Genomic DNA, 27,166 nt, shown 5'->3' with positions numbered 1-27,166 from the left:
TCTTATTCATTCTCTCCCCGCTCTGCACAGACACACGCGCGCAGAAGCGCATTTCCGGGGGAGGCCGGAAGTGGGCCGACGGGGTGTTGGGCGTCTCCAGGCGGAAGTGGAGCAGCCGGGTGGAGGCGAGTTGGGCAGAGGTGAGTGGATGGGGAACCGCGCCCGGGGCGACTCCGCGGAGCAGGGCGGCGGCTCTCTTCAGGTGCCCTTGACGTGAGGGGGGTGCAGAAGGAGGAAGGGCTCTTAAATGGGGAGGGGGCCTGGCTGGTGAAGACGGTAATGTCTGAACGGGGAGCGGGTAAACAGAGGCAAGAAGCGTCTGAATGCTCCTGCCGGGGAAGGAAGGGGCCGGCGTTTTCTGCACGGAGGCGGCCGAGCCTGGCCTGAATCCCTGTAGGAACGCTGGGGCTGGAGGCGCGCGCTTCCTCAGCCGCATGGTTGACCGGCTCATTTGGCCTTGCAAGGGAGGACCCTGGATCGAGGTCTCTGCCGTCTCTATTCTTTGCTCTCCGAGGGTGTTAAGGTTCAGGGTTGCAGGGCAGTACTGTGCAGGTGTGCTCTCGGAGGTAGGTTCACACGGAGGCGCGCATCGAGTGGCAGCCGTAGACCCGCTTCTGATGTCAGGAGGGTGGGATGACAGGGCAAGCTTTCGAGTTGCACAGAAGTCTTCTGCTGAATAAACTTTCAGGGGGGTTTGGCGCACTTAAAAATGTTTCCTGAATGCGTGGTCAGAATGTAATAGCTAATCTCCGGTCATGTGTGGGAGTTATCAGAAAGCATGCACAATTATTATTACGTATTACTATTTATTACGTTTCTATATTGCCCATAGCTGAAGCTATATATTTTTTTTCCATAATGTGAAAAATCTGCTACTACAGTAGCAGGTCACCTGGGGGTGGGGGAAGGGTTATGGCTACTGGGAAACGCAGTTTTTTCCCACTGCATTTCTGCATTGTGTGTTCTCGCTTGGTTTAGAACATAAACAGCAGGTCCTGCCAACAAGTGGTTTGGATAAAACTTCCTGGCTCGTATGTGGGGGTTCTGAACCACACAGAAGCATTCAAGCCCAACATAGTTTGTTTGATATTTGTGGGGTGGAGGAGTGGCAAATAGCCTGAGGGTAACTCCGCGAAGAGAAGTATGTGAACACTGTGTCTCTCTGGGAGGAAATGCTACTGAGAGCTTAGCATTTTGGATTAGGAGGACTAGCCTGCATGTCAGTCTATGGGCAGGTGTGTAAGTCTGTTGCAGGTTGTAAAAAGTTATAAAATATTGTGCTGTGTAGGCTGAATCTGAGGAAAGGAAACAGTTTATGGCAGCCATTGTGTGTTATAGTAACAGACAACGAGCAAGGGAAGGACTATGTTACACACTCGGCAGCATTCAACTTGAAATCTGGTTGCTGTGACTGCCATGCACTTGTCAAGCTGAACTGAAGAGGTGAGGGGCCTGGCTGGGCACACAGGGAGAAGTAAGAGAATGGCTTCTTGGAGAAGGACATCTTAGATGAAACAGTTGTCTGTCTGGTTGTGAGTGCAAGTACTGTGGCATACGAGGAATCTGGCTATTGGATTAGAGACAGTTCTTTATCCTGGAGATGCTGGCCTTGAGATCAGTTGCACTGAAGGGGTGTTTGTCTACCTTAGATAGCTCAGGAGAGCTCTTTTACTACATGGAATTCGGACTCCCGTCATAGTATATGGACTATGAGCTGTCTATCTGATGAGCTCTGTGCAGCCACCATGGGCTTTGAGACTTGTTGTATGCCATCCTTTATGTATGACATCTCAGGACAGCTTACAGTGTGTGTGTGCGCGCGTGTGCACAGTCATCCTCTTGATAAGGAAGGTAGACCAAATTGTTAGAACATGCTTCCTAAGTTCAGTTGAATGAATGGGAAAATTAATAAAGGCCAATAATGATGGGCATAGAAATGTGCCCCCCCCCCTTCAGCCCCTTGGTGTCACCAAATTAAGTGGACTTGGTGTAGGCTCTGGACAGACAAAAGGAACTACTATTTCATGCAATGCATAATTCAACTTCGTATTTAACAACTTGCCTAGTAGTCACAGGTGAAAAGGAATTACATTTAGGCTGATGGAGGACGAACAGATGGGTCTCTTCCTCCAGCCTGCTTGGCTGGTTTTGTGCTAGTTAAGGAGGAAGGAAATCAGCTAGCACAGAAATGCTGCAGCCTAGCAAAGGAAGCATAACATTCCACCTCTCCTTTACCAATTCACTTGGTAGAAATCTTCTTCTTACACTAGCCTAAGAGACTAATAAAATGCTGAGTATGTGGGAAGTGGTTGCTCTCTGCAGCCAACATGGAAACTTGAGTAGCCAGCCTTATAATATATTTTTGCAGTGTTATTTTTCTTTATGGGCTTATTTGCAAAGAATTTACAGAAGTTACGGCCACAGGAAGTGATGATAACTTTAAAGGGGCATTAGACACATTCTTGGAAATAATGATAGTTACACAAAATGTACATGCTTAATAATAGGATAACCAAAAATCAGATATCAAGAACAAATAGGGAAATGGGCACCATCATACCTAACCTGTGAACTTCCTGAAGGCATGTAGTTGAAAGAGAATACTAGATTAGCAAGGCATTTATATTATAATCTGTATAACTGCAGTGAATTGGCTGCTCTGGGACAGAAGCCACATGTCTACAGATGTGCTTGCTGTTTTACAGTATGCTGGCACTTAGCTTTCCAAATGCTGCATATCCCAGTTAAGGAACTGCTGGAAGAGGAACTGACTCTGCTTAGTCATCAGCTGCATGAGGCGCATGCTTCCAGTAGTTAGCACACAACATCAGGGAAAGACAGTGTTTATCTCTGGGTCTCCAAGTAGGCATAACAGAGCCCAGTAAAAGCCATTGAGTTGAATGCACAAGAAGCAGTAACTAATCCCTGGCGTGCTTATCTTGTTGAACTCTATTTAATAGAGAGAACCTTACTTACAGATGTGCTCCATTAAAGCTTCTTTCTGGCAACTTCCTGGATTAACGAACGGGTGGTGGTATGCAACAGTCCTGCTTTCTGGAAAGAACCCTTGCAGTGTGTCAGAACACATTTCCCATGAATCATAGCAGAGTGGATTTCGAAGCAGCCTATAAAGCCATCAAGTCCAGACTTCTGCGCAATGCAAGTCTTCAGTTAAAGCATCCCTGACAGATGGCTGCCTAAGTGGCTCTTGAATGCCCCCAGTGTGGGAGAGCCCACAACCTCCCTAGGTAACTAGTTCCATTGCTGTACTACTCAGGCAAGTCAGGAAGTTTTTCCTGATGTCCATCTGGAATCTGGCTTCCTGTAACTTAATTCCCTTATTCCATGTGTAGTATTTTCTTTGCAGATGCTACTTATAAAACTTGATCTGGAGAAACCTGGGCACCGTTACCTGTTGCATTGTGATAACAGCTGAGTGAACATGCTTAGTTTCCTTGTTTACCGAAGTACAGAAGAGAATGTGCAGTTCTTGGACCTTCTCATTGACGTTCTCTTCCCAGGCAGGTGCACATAGCCATATCATTCAGCATTCTAAAATCTTAGGAGACTTTGGGCAGCAGGAGTAGCTGCTCCCCATTCGTCTTTTAATTTGTTAAAATGTGTTTTATTTTTGCTGGCTACTGAAAAGCTTGTGTTAATTTAGTTCATGTTTAGGTCTGTATCGCACTAATATGATGCATGCTGGGTGACACAGTACTTGATGTACCTTGCAGAGTTGCTAGCAGAGACTCATATAGTGTGGAACTCTTCCAGGAAGTGCAATACAAAAAATATAAATGTCAGAATCGGTGACTTATTTTGTTACCCACAGAATACAGAGCTTCTGCTGAATCCTGTATGCTGTCCAATGAACCATCTCTGCTCAAGTCTCCTTGAAGTCACTCCTTTCTCTTGTGGAAGAAAAGTTCTAAGCAGTAGTTTGTTGCCTCTTTTCTCCTCACATCTATCAAAACATTTCTGTTCCTTCAAAATTCAGCTCTGAGTAATTGTCACCAAAACAAAGTCTGCTCCAGCCAAATAACACTGGTTTAGGCCATTCCTAAAGATAGCACAGATAACTTTCATGTCCTCCTCTGCATGCGTTTGAACATCAGGCTAACCCAGAGTCTATTGTGATGGTGCAGCTGTGTGAAGGCAGAGGAAACTTTGGTTTCTGTTTTTGCTTAATCCTGTGTTGTGTTTTCTGTTCCTACCAAACTGCTTTGTTTGAAACAAGCAAGCTTTCAGCTGTTACTTTGCGACTTTAAAAATGGCTTCACCAAACAGTACTTAATCTTTAATTGTTAGCTACAGTTTATGGTTCAGATAAAGCACTGAACTGTGGTAATTGGAAATGAAAGAGTCTGATCTCTTCATGGTCATACTGGTACAAGTGGTAAGTCATTCCCAGCAAGGTGACACATAGGTTGATGCAGCCTCTCATGCGCCAGTGGATGGTTTAACTTGGAGCCCTGCACCGAGCAGCGGGGTGGACCCAGTGGCCCTCTGACCCCTTCCAGCTCTACTATTCTCTGATCCTTTGGGCTAATGTCTTTTTGGAAAGAATGTTACTTTTTCAAGCCGCATGTACACCCATTGTGTTAAATAAAGAAGATAGTTGGAACACAATCCTATGCCTGTCTAGATAGAAATAATTACAGCCATACTAGCTGGAAGGGAGGCTGAGAGTTGGGGAGTTTTTTCCATCTAAAGTTGCTGAGGTTTGGGTCCTGAGTTGCTTGTATCAATGGAGTTTTCTCAGGCAAAAAAATTTGGAGGCATCCTGGTGAGAAGTGTGTTGCATGGGCATTTCCAGCAGACTGCAGGGGGAGGCCAGTAAGATGAGGGATGCCTGTGTATCTCATTTTGACTTTGCATCTTGGCTCCAATTTTTGCGTGGGATAATGATTCTCCTCTGAAATCTGGAATACTGCTGGGCATCTCATGCATTTTTAGCAGCACAGCTTGGGAAATATTAAGTGACCTTCTAAAAGCTATGAAATCCCTCCCATGGTCTTGCGTCTGAACTGCAGCACAATTGTTGCATCCAAAGTGGGGGGGGGGCACTAGTAGCTAGTGGGTGCTTGAAGGAAATACTAGTGTTTGAGTAAAGTGTGTATGAGAGCCACTTAGGTGTTAAAGGATGGAACTCTTCAGGGCTGCTGACATCGCTAAAGGAAGATGTGATGGAAGAATACAAGATATTATGGAGGTCAATGGTTTGTTGAAATTCTTAGCTCCCCATGCTGCAGTGAAGTGTTAACCTTTAGGAAGAAATTAGACTGTTAGGACTCAGCCTCTAAATCACTATGAAGTTCTTCAAGCTAGGATATGAAACCATGCTCTGAAGTGTGTTTGCTGTCGGTGCTTTGCAATAATCATGATTAAGTGTAACATCAGTGTTAAGGACAACAGCAAAGGCAGTTTCTGCTGCTGTCTGCTTGCAAGCTTCATTGATTTTTTTTTTCTTGCTGTGCCCTGTGAAGGCAACTTCACCTCAGCAAATTTAAACCATGGTTTTGTATACTGCTGGAATCTTCACCATGGTTTGTTCCCTAATGCTGGTCAGCACAGACCATCATTCTGCTAATGCATGCCAGGTGTCCACTCAGGCACTTACAAATGCATTCATCTCCTGCTAAAGCTTGTTTTGCCAGCAATTATGTTCAGTGCCTTTAAACATACAGCCAGCCTTCTGGATTGTCAGCAGCTTTAGTTTGAGAACTGGCTTCAGATGCAGTTGGTGTGTCTGTGATGAAGTGTTCCTGACAGACCACAAGGGGAAACTAGGGAAATCCAACATTCTAGAGGCACGCTCAGGCTTCCTGGTGTTCAGGAATTTCTTTCATGCTGATCTACTTCCAAGGAGGCCCTGTGCTCCACAACGGAAAGGCCTGCAGCAGCTTGTCAAATTCCTCAGGGTTAGAAGCTCACCTGAGCTTCCCAGTTGCAAGTAATCCTGGTATCTGAAACACAATTAGGCAGAGTGTAATGGGTCTCTAATCTGATCAGACCCATATGGAATGCAGCAGGGCTCGGTAGCACAGAATGGCACCTCTGTCTGCTCCACTAAGCATAAATCACTTAGGAGTTTGTTCACTGTAATTTATGTAGAGAATTACCTGATGTTGAAAGAGCAAGGAATGACCCACAGCAGAACGGGTTTTATTTGCAGTTTTATTTCCATTTTACATCCGTGTGGGTGGATACTTCAAATTAATGAATAGAAAGAAATAATTACCTTTATCCCACCCCACCCCATCGCTTTCCTTCATGCTTTTATAGAATTATTCTATGATATTTGCATCTTAGCTGTCTACTAGCAAAATGTGGAACCTAGAAATAGAGGGGACTTGGCAGTTGTTACATTTGTACTCTTAGCCTTGCACACAAATCAGTCAGTTCAGTAAATATTACTTGCTAGCCAAAAAAGTGTCAAGTATCCACACTGACAGGTTATCTACTTCTAAAAAAAGTCTTCCTGATTGCCTGCCTACACATACCTATTTTAAATGTTTGTGGCCTCAAAGAATACATCTTGGAGACTTCTTTTCTGTGTTACCGCAGGCAAGACATCTTTTACAAACCTGTACTTTTCCATTTCCCTTTCCCTGCATGCAATTATCCAAATTTATCAGCGTAATAGTCCCTTGAATAATGTTGAGGGAGAACTTTGAGGTGAGCGTTAGTGTTGAGCAGGGACCAAAATCCAGGACCAATTTTTATTGAAATCTGATGCTTGTTAATGCTTGTGGGGCTAGGGAGTAGCCATAATAGGCACCATGCTAAATACATTAGCCTGTTGACTTTTATGGCCATACACCATATTATGACTGTAGAACACATGGTTTATATTCAGAAAGTTCCAAGTTCAGAACTGGGAAAGACCCCTGCCTTGGAGGCCCACTGCCGGCCAGTGCAGATAATCCTGGACTACACAAGCCAGTGATCCAATTCAAATGAGAGAGCTTCCTGTGTTTCTAAAATGGCTGCTCATGTTGGCCAATGTATGTTTGTTCTGGGATTGGCTGTGAGCAACTTTAGGCACATAAGGCAACAGGCCAAGCACAGAAGTAGAAAGTTCTGAATAAAAACTTCCTCTGACAGCAAAACGCAATGGAGCTGTGGTTTTTCATCTGCAGGACTTTCTTGAGAGAATGGAACACTATTGAAAAAAGGCAGAACAGTTACAAAATGGTGGCAAAAGGAAGTGGTCTTCAGCATTATTGGCTGGAAGTTACAAATATCACTTCCTGTTGGTGTCTGAGTTCTTTTTGGGGGTAGTTGAAGTCTTTGCTAGCGACTTCTTCATGGGAGCAACTGCCCTATTTCAGCTTGCTTCCTGTTATGTCCAAAGCTAACAATTGTACTTATCATGGGACGCTTGCCTTACCTTGAGCAGAATTTGCAGTTTCAGAGGTTCAGAGATCCCCTCAGCCTGCCTTCAGATGTTCTAGACCACAGATTCCAGGATTCTAGAGGTAGCTCTTATATTTATATCCTGCCTTTTTTCCTTTCAAGAAACTCAGTGCGGCTTACATTATCTCAATCATATCCCCATCCCCACAACAACAATCCTGTGAGGTAGGTTGGGCCAAGAGTCTGTGGTTGGTCCAAAGTCTCCCAGTGTATTTCACAGCTTGAGTGGGCACTAGAATCCAGAGTCCTAATTTTGTGTTCTTAACCACTACACCACTCTAGTCAGGAGGTGGCAACTTCCACTCTTTATAACTGAATGTAAAACTTCAGCTGCTACTGTGTTTGACAGGATGATGGAAGCTGGTTTCTCTTCCCCACCCTACCCTTCACATTTTAAATTGGGGTGAACAGCGTGTGGTCTTCCTGTTATTGTAGACCACTGTTCCCAGGATTTCTAGCCATTGGCTATGCTGTATTTCTGTTTTTTAAAAAAATACTTGAAATAATATAATTATTTTAAAATTATATTTAAATATGCACCTTTTAAATTTTTCAAAGTTTCCTTTAGCCACTATCCGTCAGGGGAGGCTCAACCATGCGCCCTTTCCTTTCTCCCCTGAATTTGCCCATCTTCAAGCCACCGTACCTGCCTCTTCTCCGCTGCCCATATCCTTTCCAGTGTGCCCGTGCATAAAGACTTCCCAGGCTCGAGTGAGCTGAGACCCACTGCCTGAGAAGTGGGCAGGTCGTCTCTCCCTGAGCTTGACCTGGTCTAGTCTGAACTCAGGAAGTCAGCTTGAATGTTTGCTGTTGACAGCTCTGTAGCATAAAACTAGGAAAGCCATTGGAAATAGAGCACGTGTTTTGCTTGTGGGAGGTCCAGGTTCAACACAGGCATCCGCAGGGAGGGCTAGAAAAAATTTCTGTCTGAAATCCGGCCGAGCTCCTGCCAACCAGTATCAACAGTACTGAGCGACTAGGTGGACCAATGCTCTGACTTGACATAATGCCATTTTTTATGGGCAAGGAATGGAATAGTAGTCGATTTGGAAGGCACTTATTGGGGCACTAAGTCCAACCCCCTGCTCTGCTTCCACATGCAGCCACCCATCTGGCCACAGGTCCGCCCCTTTCCAGCTTGGCAAAGTTGACACGGTGTGCTAACTTGATGTATTGCTGTGCAGGGCAGTTTGGGCTCTGAGCTCCACTGTGGCCCCCCCTGAACCGGCAGAAAAGCTTCTGCAAGTAGAAGTCAGATTGTTCTTCAAGGGTCTGTTTTTCCTAAGGCTTCAAAGGGTGGCAATAAGGTATTTTCCAGTTGTGACTCCTTCCTCCACCCCACTCAGCTCCGAGATGCTTTCCCTTAAAAGGCTTTCCTAGTTGCCCCAGGCTGCTATCATTTCAGCTCCAGCCTAAGATTTTTCTGTAGTCTCAGGCATTTTAAGCATTTTAGTATGTTAATTCTTTAAGATCTATCATGTTAGTCCTTGTGGTGCTGCTTAACTCCTGTACCTGATGGTGAGGTTTAGTTTTTGCATCTCTGTTTTTAGCTCATGCGGTGATGGTGTGTTTGTGTTACGCTTGTCAGGTTTTGTTTTGTTTTGTACAATGCCTAGAGGAATTGATTGTATAGGGAGTTTAACAGAAATCACACAGGCCATCTCTTCTCTTCCCTCGTGTGCCCCATCCTCTGAGTTTGTGAACCTGATGACATGGACCTTCCCTCTCTTCTATTTGGAGAGTCTTTGAGAGATGCTGATGGTCTGAAAAATGGAATAAAAATGCAGTACATAATAGATCTAGGAGGGTAGCCTGTGGCAAGATCTACCACAGTTACTAATTTCTGAGCTGGAGTATCTCAAAAAGAAACTTCTGCATCATTGCCTGATGCACATACCTTTAGAGAGCCACATATAGCGGCTATCGTCCAGTTTTAAATAGCTGCTTTCGTGGCAGCTTCTGGGGTCATTTGCTGATCACTGAGGCTCCACATTTGGGGCTTCTCCTGTAGAATTTCAGCTGGCAAGATCCTAAATCATGTAAGAGAAACGGTTCAGTCATTCTTGCTCCCTTTTAGCAAAGCACTTCATAGGGTCCCTTCTCTTTTGCTCTGCTGAGAACTGTGTGGGGAGATGTAAGGATTGTTTGTGCTTTTAGAAACTTCTTCAGGCTCCAAGTTTCCTGTCCTAGCCTATGGCAGGTGTAGATGGGCACAGTAAATAGCATAGTGGAATTAGGATCCCAAACCCATAAGAAATCTGCTTATAGGAAGTTTTCTGAACTGCAGTAATCCAGGGAGTGTATATTGAGGAAGTATTTCTATATTTTTTATATACTTCAGTTGATCTACCCTAGAAGGGAATTTTCTTAGAATTCTGATCAAGTTGATAAGGGTAGGAGGCCCTTTGAGTTTGCTAATTTGCCTTTGGGTAAAGCGGAACTCAGGAAGAGCTGTTTCAGCTCCAGGAAGGAAGCTTTTCTCTTCCCCTTCTTTGAGGTGAATGTGTGCCGCAAACAGGAGCAGAAGAGTTGCATCAGACAATATTAGTTTCCTGGCTGTGTCTTTCAACGGTTTTCAAAAGCAGCAGAGAGGAGCAGGTGAAATACAATTGCTTGCCTATGTTTTGACAGAACTTTCAAACCATTCTGTGGTGAGAGAAGCCACAATTAACTCGCCCAGCTTTCCGGACAAAACTGACATCTTGTTCACGTGTTTTGCTTCACTGACCCTGCCGTGTGGCTAAGTGTGGTTCAGTGCAAAGAGCAGACCTTCTGTGTGAGGTCCCCACTGAAGGGACTGGCAGGTTTCTTAACAGCCATTCACAGCCTACATGAATGCTCAGTGGGCACAGCAAACTTACTGCGCAGTTAATCTCACCTGCCGGGAATTCAAGGTTCAGAAAAGCCAGCGGTGTCGTGAAGTAAGTTTTGTTGGCCTCTTTTGGCCTTGCGTGGCATCCAGTAACTAGGGGTAAAACGTTGCCAGATTTGGTTTGGAGCTCCTAGGAGATGCGAGGGAATTCTCTCAGCCTGCAGCTATGATTCATGCTTGAAATGCCAGCCGTGATTCATTGTGCAAATGACTTAACTGATTAAAAAGTAACTGGCTGGTCCCTCACAGCATTCTCATAGAGTGTGTGTGTGTGTGTGTGTGTGTTTTGAGGGGGGGGTGAATTCTAAATCGTCTCCCATTTAGTAGGCTAAACAGCAGGCTTTGTGCTCCTTTGAAGGAGGGGGCTAACAAAACTCACGTGCCGAAGTCTGTTGTTTGGCATTCTTTGGAAAACAAGGTCCTGTGCAAAAGCATGAACAGGAGAGCTATTGTTTGTTATCTTGGGCAGCTGCTTGTCTTGGCACATGCATGCTGTCGGCCTAGCATGCTAATTCCTCTGCTGCAGTCATGGAACTGGATTGCTTAGAAGGTCTTGGAGTTTCTTTTGCAAACAGTTGGCTTCTCTAAAGCGTGGTGGTTCTGACTGTTCCTGGGGATGCAGAAGAACTTCTGAAAGAGTTTCTGCAGCCTTTTAGGGTGAGATGGGTGTTCTAGGACTCTGTTACTCTGTAAATTAGGCCTTCTCTACCTCTCACAAGAAAACTCAATTTTAAAAGGCCCTATCATTTGTTTTTAAGATGATGGATGAGATGAGAAGGAAAATATTTAAATGTCATTGGGGTAGAAAGCAGTCTGTCTAGCACAGGGGTGTCAAACTACTTCAAGCTGATGGGCTAAAGTTCTTGGGGTGGGGGGCATTCTAGTGGCAGAATGGGCCAGAATGCCAGCATAGTTGAGCTTAAAACGCTTACTGTCAGTAACTAATCTCAGGAGAGACATTTTGACCTTTTACAGGGCAATTTTTGCCAAACCTGGGTGATCAGGGAAAGGAGACGTGGCTATGTGGGGAACCCCAGAGGGACAAATTTGGCCCCTGCTCTAGCACCTTATTACATATGTAATCTGTGGGGAAGGTGGCGTGCGATGGTCTGTAGATTCCAGGGCACACACAATGCACAGTAAGCTTAAGGAAACGGCTGTTGTAATCTGACGGGAGGTTACTTACATGACTTCAAAATGGACTGGATAAGTCTTATCAATGGCTATTAGTGATAATTTGTCTAGCTGCAGTGGCTGTCTGAATACCAGATTGGAGGGACAACATGTTGGGCATGTCTGTTTCCTTCTGTTGCTCATTACAGGGTTCTGGGAAGCTGGCCCCATCTTGAAGCAGATCCTGCAGGGTGGTCTTACGGTCCCCATCCCTGATGCCTTCATTGCTGTTGCTGGCACAGGCCTGCAGGCAGTCTGGGCTCAGCTGGAGCCCTTTGTCCACGTTGGTCCAGTAGCTGCTGACCCTTCTCCTTTACTTCATGCTGCACCTTCAGCTTTGTGAGAGCAAGATTGTAGGCCTGTCTTACCAGTTATGTTTCTTGAGCCCTGACTGGAATCACTCAGGCTCTGTCCTGGGACTATCCCTCCGTCCTGGCTTTCCCCCTTGCGCCTGGCTCATCTTTTCTAGGATTTCTTACTTTCCCCTCCTTCAGGCATCATCTTCACTTGTTCGCCAAACTGCTTGCTTGGTGCCTTCTTCACAGCAAGAAGTTCTTGCCAAAAGGGTGGGCAGGAATCCATAAATAGCTCTCAGTTATGCTTTCTTGGCTTCAGTCTGAGATCTGCTGCCTAATCAGCATAAGACTGTCCTTAAATGAAATCTGTCTTGGTATTGGCTGCATCAGCTCTCTTCCTGATGGTGGTTTTCCTTCAAAGGTGCTGGAAAATGACAGAGCTGCAGAGCCTTGTCGAACGGTTGGAGAAAGCAGTGGGGCGCTTGGAGATGGCGTCCCGTGGCCCTGGTGGAATCAGTGGTTATGGAGATTGCTCTCCAAAAGGTAAGATCCTCAAGCTGAACATGGTGCTTCTCCTTCCTGAGTGTTGCAGTTGGTGGCCAGCGTGGTTCTGGGCGGTGTGCACGCTGGGACAGGACTGATATGTAGAACTAGGACACTTGTAAAAGTATCTCTGGATGATGCTTTCTCTGGCTGTTACTTGTGAATGCCTCAGGCAGAATCCATCTTCCTCTTCTTGCAGTTCATATCCATTTTTCTCCCTTTTTCCCTCCAGGAGTAGCTGAATATGTGCAGGCTTTTGACTCTCTCTTGGCGGGACCAGTAGCTGAGTATGTGAAGATAAGCACGGAAATTGGCAGTGATGTCCAAAAACATGTAAGGCTCCCGCTTCCAGGCTTCCTTCCCCTTTCCTGTTTTGGAAGAACCCGAGTCTGCAACACTGACAGTCGAGGCTTCGGAGGGCAGTAGGCTCTCTCACCCTCACAGGGCTGAAAGTGGCACCACAAAGGTGGCACACGAGCGACCGTGCCCATTCATCTTCTCGCTGTCCTCATTCATGCATTTTGCAAAGTGCTGACTCAAAGCCTGTTTGGCAAGGGGAAGAGAAAATACATCAGTGCCGCAGGATACAACAGCTCTCACTTACCACCTGCAGTGCTCTGTGGAAAATGCCCCGTTTCCAGCCCAGCAACAAGCTTGACTCAAGGCGTGTTCTTTCATAGGCCAGGCTGCTCCTTGTAAGTCTAGACTTTGCTGTGGTCTTGCAGATACTGCAATCAGCTCTTGAACTACAAGGGTGATCCTACTGAGGACTTGTCACCTTTTCTAACTAGCTGCCTTCATTAGTATTTATCCATCAAATTTTATATAACCAGGGCATTCTTTTTACTTCTGCTACCTTCAGTAGTGACAGTCAATACCAGATTGACTACACAACATAGATACAACTCCGTTCTCTTCGAGTAAAGGCAGTGCCCCTTTTCAGCATTCTGCCATCTCATGATTTATGCCAGCAATTAATGCATTCTGCTTTCGTCTGTCATGTTGCAGGCTGAGATGGTCCAGGAAGGGCTGATGACAGAGAGAGCTCTCCTCGTGATGGCATCGCAGTGTCAGCAACCCACAGCGGTAAGTGTCGAAAAGCCTTCATATTTCAGCAGGGCAGCAGCAGGACCAGGCCAGACGACCAAATTCCCTTTTCCAGCGGATGCTTCCATACAAAAAAGGAAAGGTCTAAGCAAGTTAAAGACTCCCCAGAATGTCAGTCTAAATTTGGAGTGAGCCCCGGGGAGGAGGGGCAGGTGGGGGATGCATCATTAAGTGGTACCGTGTAGACCGGGTCTTAAATATTAAGTTTTGCTCCAGAAGATGCACTAGGGCATATTTTCAGGTGATGTCTTATTTTTTCATGTACAAAATCTACATTTATTCAAATATAGTCATGCCATCTTCTTCTGGAACATTGTCATATCTCTCCAAACCCCAAATTGTGTTGCAACGGATGTACTAAATGCATCCGTCTGGCTGACGATCTTAAGTGGGGCTTATTTTTGGGGTGGGGCTTATTTTTGGGGTAGGGCTTATATTACAAGCATCCAGAAAAATCATGCTAGATTTTCCGGTTAGGTCTTATTTTTGGGGAAACAGGGTAGTGCCCTGTCCAGAAGAAGGATTTGGGGTTGGCAGGGAAAGTGGCACCTCCCCTGTTATTTGCTGGACCACAAGAAGCAGCCCAGTACATATATAGGGGCTTACTCAGGCCCATGTAGCAGGATCCAGCTCCCAGAATTGTCCCAAAATTTGGGCCCCTTAGGCAACTTCCGTGACATTATATAAGAATAGATACCTAGTGGTACTTCTCATTGCCTCTTCACCCACTCGTCTCAGGTCTCTCTTTAATGGCCTTGAGTATTTTGACAGAAGGCAGCATATAAAAATGATGAACTTCATTTATATCCAACTTGTCTCGCGTGCTGCTCAGGGCTCGATAGGCGGCTGTTCTCTTGCCATCATTTGAGCTTCATAACCTCTCAGAGGTATCAGTGGGTGGTCTGTGGGCACTCACTGAGCTTCACAGCTAAAAGGGGCTTGCACCTGGGGCCTCCCCAGTGCTGACTGAGGCACCATGTTGCCCTTGCCCTCAGTCCCCTTTGGTTGTTCTGCAGTAGATTACGCTGTTAGATACTATTTATTTTTTCTGTAATAGATACCACCATGTATTAGGTTGGTGTATCTTAGACGTCAAGAGATGAAGCCACTTCTTTGTGAATCCAAATGGGAGGCAGCCATCACTTACATTTAAGACTGGGGTATATATCTCGAGTGGAGCTGGGCTGTAGATGTTTGACCTTCAGCTCCTAGCGTTCCTCAGCATTGACTGTGCCGACAAGGGCTGCTGGGAGCCGCAGGCCAAACCTTTCAGGTTCCCCAAGGTGCCCTCTCCTGATTTATAGTGTACAAGAATGATCCTCTTCCCCAGAGAGAGAAGTCCATCCCTGGTAATTTTTGCTCAAGTCACTGCTCTTGAAAGGCTCTTGATCCGTGGAAGTCCAGACCAGCAGTTCTCCCCCCCCCACCACCACAATTTATATCCTGCCTTTTTCCTACAAAGGGCTCAAGGCAGCTTACATCCTTCTCCTCCTGCTCCATCTTACCCCCACAACAACAGCCCTGTGAGGTGGGTTGGGCTGAGAGTCTGTGACTGGCCCAAAGTCACCCAGTTGGCTCCATGGCTGAGCGGGGACTAGAACCCAGGTCGTCTGAGTCCCGGTCCCATGCTCTTCACCGCCACACCACACTGGCTCTCAGTTCTTGCAGCGTTGTAATAAGCAGCCCTCTGAAGAGAGTGGATTTGGTTGTATACCTGGCACACTGTAAAATCCCTGCCTGCAGAAGCCCCACCACCTGTGCAAGGTAAGCGCAGGCAGGTGTGGAGAAGCAGCAAGGCATCTTGCCCTGTGTGACCTTTGGCCTCTCGAACCGCTTGAGTGCCAGGACGGTTCTTCTCCCAGCGTGCTTCAGCTTAGCGCTAGGAATGACCCAAACGGACGAGGACCAGGGAGACCCAGCATCAGACCCTCCCCATGCCATGAAGCAAGTAGTTCTCCCACAGCCTCCATCGACTGGAAAGGATTATTGTTGAGAGAAGGATGTGTGCAGTCCTGAGCTCACTGGGATAAAAGAGTGGCGAGCGTAGCTTTCTCCCTCTTGCCGTTCCGATCCATACTGAATAGGGGAAGTCTGAATCGCCACGAGAGGAGGCAGCATGGAGGCAGAACGGACGGTTGTGCATGCGTCAGTCATGCATTGTCGGGCTCAATTTCCATAACTTTGCTGTTGTAGAACAACTTCTCCTCCCTGCTGAAGCCGATATCAGAGCAGATCCAAGTGGTCCAGAACTTCCGGGAGAAGAACCGTGGCAGCAAGCTCTTCAATCACCTCTCGGCAGTTAGCGAGAGCATCCCTGCACTAGGCTGGGTCGCTATGGTAAGAGGAAAATGGCACCCCTCTGTCCAAAGTTGTTCTGAATTTCTGACGCTGAAAGGGGAGCTGGATTTGCTGAAGGTGCTCATGCTGGTATGCCCTAGGTTTTAGAAGGAGCCCCTCCTTCCCACCCCCTGGAATGAGTGTGTGTACACACACACTGCACCTGTGCAATATTCGTCTATGAGAGGTGACCCACTCTCCCACCTTGCCTTTGTCACTGGTCAAACCACCATCCCCTTTCTGTGGGAAGTATGGGAATGGAAGATCTGTGTGAGAAGTACAGGGAACTCCTCCTCTAAGTACCCAGAATTGTTTGCAAGGGGAAAACTTTGGCAGTAAAAATAGAATAATTCAGTGTTGGTTGACCTATACACTTACTGCTTTCTGTATCTCTTGAGAACTTACCCAGTCCTTCTCACTTAATTTTCCAATCTCAAAATATAGCAGGGTTACCTTCCCTTCTCCTTCTATATCCTGACCTTTAAACCATAACATTCAGGATATCTGTTTACAAATAAATGTGGAGCAGTTTTGATGGGGCTGGGCTAAAATGTGAACTTATGTTCTGATCCGTATTCTTTTCTTCTAGGCCCCCAAACCAGGTCCTTACGTGAAAGAAATGACAGATGCCGCCACGTTTTATAGCAACCGGGTCCTCAAGGAATACAAAGATGTGTAGGTTTAGCTTTCTTCTTGGAAAAAAAAAAAAAAAATCCTAGAGTTGCAGAAAAACCTGAAGTCACATGGATTAAGCAAAGTCCTGGCAGTGCAGAACGAGAAGGCAAGGGTTTTCAGTTGATCCTGGCCGAATGGCTAGATTGTACTCCAGCAAGTGGCATTGCGTTTCCATTCCCTTGAAGGGACGTTTTGCAGTTCTTAGAGGTCAGGAGTTCTTAAACTTGCCAGCGAAGGCGGGCTGCACTTTTAAAGAGGAATACTTGAAAAAGCTAGAGGAAGTTTAAGGAAAGTTCTCTTACAAAATGGGGTGCCACTAATTAGACCATAAAGATGACCAGAATGACAGAGACGCAAGTGGTGATCTCGTGGAAATGGGCGAACCAGAATATAGCAGTGGGTTTGGGGCAGAATCTTGGGCATTTTTGCCAGAAGGCTCTGAACACAGCTTAGAAAGCTGCTGCAAACCAGGGGGGGTAGGAGATCTAAGCATCTCTTGCAGCCAGAGTTTCAGGTATCCCCCTGACCTGGAGCAATTAGTTTACCTGGCTCCTCTTTCTCCAGAGATAAGAAACATGTGGATTGGGTGAAAGCTTATCTGAGTATCTGGACGCAGCTGCAGGAGTACATTAAGGAGTATCATACCACTGGGCTGACCTGGAGCAAAACGGTGAGTATAGACTGCACATTAACCTTCAAGGCATCTTAAACAGCTCGCTGGGCTTGATCATTTTTCTTCTTGACATTCCTGGGTTATCTATTTCTTTTCTTTCCCTTCAGGGACCTCTACCGACTGATATGGAAAATGGATCTCGGGCTCCACCGCCTCGTGGTGGCCCCCCACCCCCTCCCCCTGGCCCCCCACCCCCTCCAATTTCTGCCCCTTCAAGTTCTGGTTCAGCTGACCCTGCGTCCCGCTCAGCTCTTTTTGCTCAGATCAACCAGGGGGAAGCCATCACTTCTGGTATGTGAAAAAGTTAACAGCCAGGGAAATAGCAGCTGTGCTCCAGCAAACCTCTTGGGACGGGAACTACAATTTCCCACCACCTTTTAAAGAACCAGGCCTTGTTGGTGTCTCATATTTAGAGAGGTGCTGTCCCTAATTTATTCAACCAACGGTTCCCTCCTCCCCCACTCTCTCTCACCACTAGCAGGTACCCTGTCTCTGTGTGTTGCTTAGAGACAGAAGGTTCGGAGGAAGGACTGAGGGCTGATGCTGTAGGGAGGCAAGGGGTGGAAAACAGCCCTTTTGCTCTTCGTGGCCCAGTTGGGGAAACAAGGAAGATGACCGGACAGAGCCAGGCTTGTGCTTGTGGTCCTTCACTTTGTGGGGATCTTTTTGGAAGTGCTTCTTGAATATCACAGTTCCAATTTTGGTGAAGTAAAGCGGTTATGTTTGCAGAGGTGCATGTTCTGAGGTCTGAAATACTTTGACCTGTGTGGGATTTGGTTTTAGTTCCACTGTATTATTGCAACAAGCACATTGTTGATTTTTGTCTTTATTTTTAAAAGTCATTTAAGTCATGTTTGGACCTCTTGGGTAAAAGTAAGATAGAAATGGACCAGTGGATGCTGGACTGGAAGAGGGGACTCATTTTGTCTATGGAGTCACAAATGGTGTTGGTCTGGCTTGCACCAGTGGCGATCTTGACAGGCTGGAGTGCTGGGCTGAAGGCAACAGAATGCAATTCCATAGGACAAGGGAACAGTCCTATGCACAGCCACAAGATGGGAGAAACTGGGCTCAGCCACACTGCAAGTGAAGAAGGGTTTTGGGATTTTTGTAGGTCACAAGCTGAATATGAGTCAACGATGGGATGTGGCCTCAGAAAAGCAAATGTTACATTGGGCTGCATTAATAGAAGTGCAGCTTCCAGATCATATGACATACTTGTTCCCTTCTGTTCAGCACTAGTTAGGCCTCCTTGGAGTATTGTGTCTAGTTCTGGGCTCGGCAATTTAAGAAGAATGGGAAAGGTTAACAGAAATGATCAGGGGACTGGAAACTGAGCTCTGTGGGGCGAAATGGGAAGGACTGGGCATGCTTAGCCTGGCGAAGGAAAGACTGTGGGAGACGATGGCACTCGACAAGTGCTTGAAAGGCCACCACAGAGGAGGGCCAGGATCTCTGCTCAGTCACCCCCAAGTGCAGGACACAGAATAACGGGCTCAAGCTGCGGGAATCCAGATTCCGCTGGACATCAGGAAATGCTTTCTGACTGTGAGCCTACTATGGCGATGGAACCAAGGACTCAGGGAGGTCGTGGGCTCTCCACACTGGAGCCATTTGCCAGGGATGCTTTAACTTGGGGTCTTGAAGTGGGGCTGGATTTGATGGCCTGCAGGCCCCTTCCAACTCTGCTCTTCTAGGAATTCGATAAGTAGTTGGAGCAAGAGGACTCGTGAGTCTGACCTTGATTCTTTGTCAAGGGCCAACAGCCGTGCTCGGCTGTCTTGCACCGTGCAGGTAGGATTAGGTGCCTGGCACTTGGAGCAAGGGAGACTGGCATGAGAAGTTGCCCTCAGGGCCCCTGGGACACTGCAGTGCACCCCAAAGGGGAGTCGCCGCAGCCCCACTCGTGTAGGGATGGTGGGGGAGCAAATGAGTGGCCGTGCCTCTCGGTCGCTAAAGCTGGTGACCCCTCAAGGTGGGAGTGAACGACGGCTTCCTTCCTAGGCCTGAAGCACGTGTCCGACGACATGAAGACCCACAAGAACCCCTCACTGAAGAACCAAGGTGCAATGCGGGCAGGACCCAAGCCCTTCACCGCGCCAAAGCCTGCCTGTGCTCTGAACCCCTCCCAAAAGCTTCCCCCAAAGAAAGACCCTCCTGTGCTGGAGCTTGAAGGGAAGAAATGGAGAGTGGTGAGTGTTGCCTGGGGACGGGGGGACCCTGTTTGCAGCTGCCCACGTGCCCCTAGTTGTTTTCCAAAGCAGCAAAGATTAGCCGGCCGAGTCTTCACAGGACTGCTGCTCTCCCAGCACCTTCCCTGTGGCAGCATCTGTATCATGTAAGTGCAGAAAAGACAGGGATGCGGCACAGCCTGGAGATGTCACCTTCCTGAGCAACCCACCGAGAGAAAGGGAAAGGCCTGAGCCTTTGTGGTGGCTGAAATAGGTTTCAAAGGTAGGTAAGGAGCACCTTATCGCAGGGGCAGAACCATAGATAAAGGTCCTGACCCAGTCCTCTGGGGTTGCTCAGGTGGCCATGCCCCCTCCCAGGTCGCGGACGAGCTGGCTTTTTGTGTGCCCCACCCCACAATTCTAGGGCCTCGTTCTTGGCCATGCAAGCTGCGATCTCCTGACATTTTTAGTATTTTGGCCATCTTCCCTTTTGCCTCGCACCCCAGCCACTATTAGAATGCAGACTCGTGGGCTTTTCTGAAATGTAATTTGGCCCTCAGACTGACTGGTTCGACATGCTGGAAGTCAGAAGGGTATGGGTGAAAGACTGCCGGTGCTTGGGACGTGTGCAGTGCCTCGGCCCTGCCTGCCATGAGTGGAATTCTCAGCTTGCATGATATGAACAGATAGTGCAGTCCCACTTTCGTAGCGCGGAACGTGCTCCGCTGTCCCTCTTTCCTGGCATCCTCTCCTCTGTGGGTGGCTGACTTCGGCACTCTCAGCAGGCCGTTCTGTTCTCCAGCTGCTTGTACAAGGGCTAGAACAATCCAGGCCTTTTCACAACACACATGCAACAAAAAGGCACTTCTCTTGACAGGAAATAAGGGATGCAAAATCTTTCTTGATGCGAAGTAAGTCTGCACGTAGCTGTATGCATTATCCTGCTCTTCCTAGATTTTACTTAAGCTTGATTTACAGACTCCATTTTTTGTCTGCTTTTCAGTTATTTTCTCCCAAAGTAGCTCATACTAGTGAGAGAGAGGTTACAGGTTACATTTTGCCATCAGGTTACAAAATGAAAAGACATAAGATGTACAGGGGACAGGGAGTGAAGGAGGATTGTATTTTCAGGGTTGGAACTAAGTGATGAGCTATAAACTGGGACTTAAATGTGCTTCAGGCTTGGCTAGTCTTCCCTCATTGAGGCTTTGCTTGAGGCTCTTGTTCACTCAAGGTGGGCTGAGTGTGTCTGGACATCTGTTAGAATCCAGATCCTAATGCACTTTCTTAGAGGCCAAATGGAGCACAAAGCTGCTTTTTACCATGCTCTGACCTAAAGTAGGACAGACCCTCCAGGCCTCCGTATGTCTCCCTTTGGGGGCTGGAATCAGTCCACAGGTCAGGTGACGGTCTCCTGCCTTCCCGGTACAGCAGGCAGGCACAAGGACACAGGTGCAGCAAAGCTGTCTCAGCCTCGGGGTCCGTGCACACTTGGATGCGGTGGACAGGTTGACTCCCTCTGCCTTGTGGCTCTGCTTGACTGGAACGGTTGATCTGAAAGAAACCGGAAGTTCTTAAGGAACCTTCATGGCGCTGTGAAAGGGCAAGATCTGCGCTTGGCAGAGCCTTGCGTCAGAACAAGTGCTGTTTTGAGAGGGTGCCTGCGTGCCAACACAGGCAGAACGTTGGAAGAGCGTCTCAAACCGAATCTGCAGTGTTAATAGCAACGTCATAATTGTTGAAGCCGGGCAAGCACAGCTTGGTCCAGACACTCTTCTCAGCACATTGCAGCCGCATCTTCAGATGGGCCTGCAGCTCCGAGCATTCCTGTGGAAGGGGGCCGTACCCAGACTGAGCCACCCTTCCTTCATTCCTTTCTCTAGGAGAACCAAGAGGACGCTTCCAATCTGGTGATCAGCGAGACAGAGCTGAAGCAGGTGGTCTACGTCTACAAGTGCATGAACAGCACGCTCCACATCAAGGGCAAGATCAACTCCATCACGCTGGGTAGGTTCCCACTTGCTGGGCCTGCATGTAAAGCAGGGAGGGGGCAGGTTCCAGCAGCCTCCCTGCTTGAAACCTCCTGATGCACCAAGCATTTGTCACCCCTGGGAGTTTTTTGAGGAGAAGGGGTGGAATGGAGATGGCCGGGGGGCAAAAGATGCTCCTGGGACGCCTGGCATGGTAACATTGCTGGAGCTAAGCAAGTGTGGAGCTGGAACAGAGGGGCAGCACCAGAATGAAAGGGGGCACTGCCTGGGGCCCATAGGATTAAAAATGCACACATTAGCATATGCTAATTTACATATGCTCTGGAATCCCTGCCTATACCTGTCATTAAAGGACCCTGCCTTCCAAAGAGCACCTATTTGTAAAAAAGGATATATGGACAGGGGAGGGGAGGGCATTTGGTTTCAGGCAGCGCCCCACCCCCCAGTTCAAAGTGAGGAGGCAGGAAGCAGTGAAGCGCATGGGAGCAAAACCCCAGCTAATCCAGGGGGCTCAGATGGAGCAGATCATAGGAAGTTTGTGCCCCCGTCTTTCAGCAAATGCCCATGGACATGCAGGGTGGAGGTAGTTGGCCTCATTTGGGGGCCCCACTCTGATACCACCTCGGAGAAGTCCAAAAGGGGGAACCAGAAGCCAAAAATAGGATACTCTGTCAGTTTCTTCTAGCTGGGTGACTTCTAGTACAATCACTACTGTCAGTGGGAAAGATGAGAGTTACACAACTGAAGGGCCCTGGTTGGAATGTCTACGTAAAATCTTCCTACGCAGTGCAGTGGGCCCGTCTTTCTTTCATATGCCTGCTTCAGCAGCAAAAAAGTCCTGCTTATGCTGCTAGTTCGTCTCGCAGAGCGAGCTGTTCCTCCTCCTTGAGTGTTCACTGATGCTCTTGGCCAGAGAGGGGATCGCAAGCGGCGGATGAACCACTTCCAGAAACACCTAGCACCCCTTTCCGAATATTAGTGAATCTTGGCTTGGACATCCAGAGTCAAATCTCCTTACGTTCTTTGCACTTGGGGAGGAGGTTGAGGAAGCTCGCCTTCATACAGCACTGCTGCTATGCTTGGTTCCTAGAGTCTTTGGACAAAGGCAGCTCTCTGCCTCAAGGAAGCTCGCTGTTTGCCGTGGGCAGAGGGGCGAGGAGGGTCTGAAGGGCTTCCCGGGAGCAGAGTTCCCGCTTCGAGAGGAGAGCAGGCACTGCTGGAGTTGGGGATTAAAGGTTAAGCCCAGGCCTTGTGGAGAGGGAGTTAAAATGAGCCGCATGTCTAAATATTCTCCCTTGAGTCTGGAGCTGTTGGAATATGAGCCTGATATCAAAAGATTAATTTCTGAAGCCAGCCCTGTAAGCTGCTTTTCCTGGGGTGGGTAGCAACTGCACCTGCTCAGGTAGCCAGGTGGTCAACTGAGCCATGCCAGGTTGGCTTTCAGGGCTAATTCACATGCTATAGAACTGTGTTCCTGACCCTCATGTACACTCCTGGTGTGTGACAGTAAGCGCATGTACATGATTAAGTTCACCCACGCATACCTGAAATACTACTGGACTAAGTGGGCCAGATTCCACATTGGCTTGTCTCCTTAGTTTTACCTTTCCCGAATGTGGCTTCAATTTTTCAACTGGGGGTCAAGGCAGGCAGCTGTAACATGGACTGGCCCAAGCCGGTAGTCAGTGGCTGAGCCAAGGCAAAGCTGACCCCGTTATGGCCACCATGAGCTGCAAGGTAATCCTGGCCCAGAATTATCCCTCACGTGCCGTTACTCTTGCTTGTTCCCCTGCAGATAGCTGCAAGCAGCTGGGCCTGGTGTTTGACGACGTGGTCGGCATTGTTGACATCATCAACAGCAGGAATGTTAAGGTTCAGGTAAGTGCACAGGCCTTGCTTCCTTCCTTTCAGCATTGCAGCTGCTTTGCGCCCCCGTTTTTTCTGAATGGCAGAAGCTTTGGCTGCAGGCCTCAAGGTTCTTGAGATGGAGTTCAGTCTTGATTCTTGAAGCACTTACTATAATTTTTGCTGCTCTCTGTCCTGAAGGGCTCCCAGCACCTTCTAGAAGTCTTGGAGTGCTATTCAGTGGTTGCTAGCCAGCTGAGCCATCAGGAGCGGTTCAGGGCTGACATGCAGAAGAAGCTGGACTGTTATAAGTGGCACAGTTGAGCTAGCATCTAAATTGGAAATACATATTGCAGAATATTGACAGCGGTGGACAGAAATCTAAAACCAGAATCTGCATGATAAAACATGGAAGCAATAACTACAAAGCCTGGGAAAATTTAAAAAAAACCTCTCTACCTGGCCTGGAAAGGCAAAATTGACAACAGGTGGGAAAGGCATTCTGAAGAAGGGCTGGCCACCACACAAGCAGCTCTGAGAAATTCTCTGCCTCACCTTGTGCGGTGGAGAGAACCGGACAAGCTCCTTCAGAGTTGCACTTGGGTCCAGGCTGGTTTGTGTGGGGCCACGCCATCCGTCGGAGCCGGCTGTGTAAAGCTTTAAAGATGGCAACCAGTGCATTAGGCCAGGGTGATGTGTCATTTCGCATGGGGGACTTGAGCCTGGGGGAGCTCACTGCATGAGTACAGCCAGTAATGAACTCTCAGCCTGTTCTGCCTCTCAAATTGCACAAATGGAGCAGGGGAGAACCTTGCAAGCCGCCTTGGCTCCTTGCAAAAGGAAGAAAGGTGGAGTGTAAACAGTACTTAATTGTGCCTGGGAGTGGACAAAATGACTGTGTCCTCTCAAAACTGGCTGCTTAACATCTCCAAGTGCTGGTGTGAGTTGGTGGACCTTCCGTGGTCTCCTTTCTACGAGTTGATGCTTCCGCGAGTGTCATGCCGTAGGGATGCTACCAGAACATGCTTGTATCCGAGGCGGCGGCAACCACTTGACAGCTTTGCTTTTCCTGCCAGGTAATGGGTAAAGTGCCAACCATGTCCATCAACAAGACTGATGGTTGTCATGTCTACCTGAGCAAGAGCTCCTTAGACTGTGAAATCGTCAGTGCCAAGTCTTCGGAGATGAACGTCCTTGTCCCCACGGGCAGCGGTGACTTTGTAAGTCTCTCTCTGTGGCCACTGGGGGGAGTCACTTTGGCTGGTGGACTTGGGATTGGCAGCAAGGGGGAAACGGCAGCAGTCCTTGCTTGAAGCAGAAGTGGGGCTGGGGAGCCCTGCTGCCTGAAGACACTCACCTGGCCAGTGAACTGTCAGGGCAGGGATTGGCCTCACTCTGTCACATCTCAGGAGTGCAGCAGTGGAAATCAAGGGGCCAAGCCTGAAACGGCCGAAATCGGCCTTTCCCAGCCTGGTGCTGTGTGAGAGTGAGAGATGGGGGGGGGGGGCTACAGTTCCCAGCCAGCATGGTGTACCCCTGGAGTATACCAGTTTGGAAGAGGCTGCCCCAGTGGGCATGAAACCCCAGTCACTCAGGTGACCCTGCATGGGGCCGCTGCTGCTGTGCGCATTTCTCACTCGTTCAGCCATCGCATCTTGAGGGGAACCCGCATGTTCCCCGACGGCAGGCCACTAAGCAGAGGGGTCGGGGAAAGCAGCTTTGGTGCCTTCGTGGTGGTCTTCCCAGGACCTCCTGGCCCTGTGGGGAGGCAGCTTCATGTGCTTAAGGGAGGTCCTGATCCAGTGTGGCACGATGCTTCTGGCTGTGGTTCAGAATTTGTAAAGGGCAGCCTCCGGTGTTGAGGTGGCAGAGCCGCCGCAGATACTCCAGGGACCTCCCTGAAAGCAGCACTGACCTCAGCATTTTGTTCCCCAGACCGAGTTTCCCATCCCCGAACAGTTCAAGACGGTGTGGAACGGGAAGAAGTTAGTCACCACAGTGACGGAAATAGCTGGATAAACTCACCTGGCACGAGACGCCTCCCCTTGCCCCACTTGCTGTGGGACCAACGTGCTTCTTTGGGGATGATTTTTAGATTTGCTGTACCTTTTCCCACTCTCAATCTGCTTCTGTCTTCTCCCCGAGAGACTTGCCTGCCTGCCTTCACTGAAAATACCTCAGGCTGGGATTTGGGGCAGGGCGGCAGGATCCTTCGCTTCTCTGTTGATCAGCAGGAAGGTGTGGCGTTCTGGTGGGAGGCAACCCCATCGTCAATCAGCTTTTTCCCGGCCTTTCTGCGCTGACTGGAGCTGGTGCCTGTGCCTGGCTTCCAGGTGTTGTTCCCTATCCTTTACGCAGGGAACACTCTCCCTCTTGGAATAAAGCAAGTATCAGGGTCTAGAGTCCCCAGTGATGTGTGTGTGAACGTGTTCCCAGCAGGTGTGGTTTGGGGAAGTACAAGGGATTCTGCTAATCTAACCGGGGGTGCTGAAAGGTTCTGGGAATGGCTTTGTTGGACCAAAGGCTGCAGACTGGGATGTGTAGCATTCCTCCTTCTCCCAATTATCCCCCCTCCCTTTGTGCTCTGTGTGAAATTCTGTGTTGTGCCATGATGTTGGGCGGGGGGATCTCTTGGTTACAGGTGCCACAATACAACCACAGAACAGACCCCCCCTCACTTCGCAAGAAGCTAGAACACCGCTGCTCGCTCACTCCCACTCAAGCCTTCCTCTAAAGGGAAAGTTTATACCCAAAGGGTCCTTTTTCTGAGCAACTGAACACTGTTCAGTCTTCCAGGGCAGTTTTTTTTCTTGGAAGCCATCCCTCTTTTCGAGGGAGGGGTAGTTCACCATTCCAAGACCAGTATTTAATTATTTGTAAGCACAAGCTCATCACGGTCGATTCTGTCATTCTTTCATCAGAGTTTATCTACACTGTAGAGGCAGGAAGACTTTCTTCCTCTGGCCATTCCTTCGCCTTCACTCGGCTTCTTCCTGTCCACAGAAAGTCCGGTGTTTGCAACGTGCTGCAACGGTTGTGCCAAGGCAAGGTTCTGCACTGGCCCAAAGGGAGCTGTGGGTGCATCCAGTAGTGTCTCAGCATATCTTATTTCCCCCTTTGCCACATGTGTTTTTCCACTAAAATGAAACTCAACAGAAGATATGCAATTTTTCTTTGGAGACTGTCCTGTGACTCTTGTCCTTCTCTTCTGAGGCTTGTGGAAATAAACTTTCTTATGTACTTAAAAGTATACTGAAGATAGAATAAAGTTAATGCCAAGTTGCTCAAGAAGGTTGTGGTCCTTATTAAGCTCACCTGTAGGCCGCTTCGAGCCAAGAGAAGCCTTTGAATCAGTTGTTTAGCCATTTTTAGACTGTTTCCAGGATACAGTCTTCCCTTTCAGCTACAGCACCAGAAGAACTGCTGCTTTGGACTAACTCTAGTCTGCCCACCATCCCATCCTAACCTAACCTTGTAGGCTTCTTCAGATGGACCCAGGCCTTTTGGTGACTTCATAGCTTTTGTGCTGGCTCTTTTCCCTCCCCATTAAAAAAAAAAATGAAAATTTCGCCTAAGGTTTAGTTACTGCCAGTAAGAGATTTAGGCTAAAATAGCAGATAAAGGTTTGCATTAAGCCCCAAGCACTGCAGCAGTGTGGCTGATAATTGGTTTTGTCAACCAGTTAACAGTGTGAAGGACCTCTCCTTGGGCCTGTTCCTGGGCTGAGGCCGGTGAATTCCATTGTGCAGGCAAACAGCCAGCACACTGCTCTGGTGCGTTAGGACTGGAGCTCAGAAAACCGAATCTGCATTCATGAAGGGCTTCTGGTGATGGAGGAATGCGTGAGCATAAAAGACACTCTCTTCCGAAAGAGTCCAGCTTCAGTTCTAGTGAAAAAACTCAAATGCTCAAGTGAATGTATTCTGGTACATGCAGGATGTGATGACAGCACAAGTGGCTGCTGCTGAAGCAGCACAATCACTTGGACCTGGATACAGAATCCGGCTAATTCAAGCCTGGCTAAGATTGGTCTAATTTTGCAGGTGCCCCTCGTGCTCTCTTTC

General features: G+C 48.1%; 1 protein-coding gene across 5 annotated transcripts; it reads left to right on the top strand.

Annotated features, from left to right (window-relative positions):
• The first annotated feature begins 9 nt into the window (after window positions 1-9).
• On the top strand, window positions 10-26,390 carry CAP1 (cyclase associated actin cytoskeleton regulatory protein 1). Of its 5 annotated transcripts, none has more exons than XM_044424944.1 (13): window positions 10-140; window positions 12,182-12,303; window positions 12,536-12,636; window positions 13,312-13,389; window positions 15,604-15,747; window positions 16,337-16,422; window positions 16,987-17,092; window positions 17,203-17,386; window positions 19,100-19,287; window positions 21,150-21,273; window positions 23,053-23,135; window positions 24,179-24,322; window positions 25,038-26,390. In XM_044424944.1, exons 2-13 carry the CDS (start codon window positions 12,192-12,194, stop codon window positions 25,119-25,121), a joined length of 1,434 nt encoding a protein of 477 aa, XP_044280879.1. In that variant the 5' UTR covers window positions 10-140; window positions 12,182-12,191; the 3' UTR covers window positions 25,122-26,390. The 5 variants fall into 5 exon arrangements, with proteins under 5 accessions (XP_044280879.1, XP_044280882.1, XP_044280880.1 ...); XM_044424947.1 differs by lacking the exon at window positions 10-140 and adding an exon at window positions 168-202; XM_044424945.1 differs by lacking the exon at window positions 10-140 and adding an exon at window positions 312-482.
• Window positions 26,391-27,166: the final 776 nt, after the last annotated feature.

This window comes from Varanus komodoensis, unplaced genomic scaffold, assembly GCF_004798865.1.
Source record: "Varanus komodoensis strain SLA01 unplaced genomic scaffold, ASM479886v1 scaffold15, whole genome shotgun sequence".
NCBI lineage: Eukaryota > Metazoa > Chordata > Lepidosauria > Squamata > Varanidae > Varanus > Varanus komodoensis.
The sequence above is the reverse complement of the archived record's forward strand: the minus strand, read 5'-3'. Positions and strand labels throughout refer to the sequence as shown.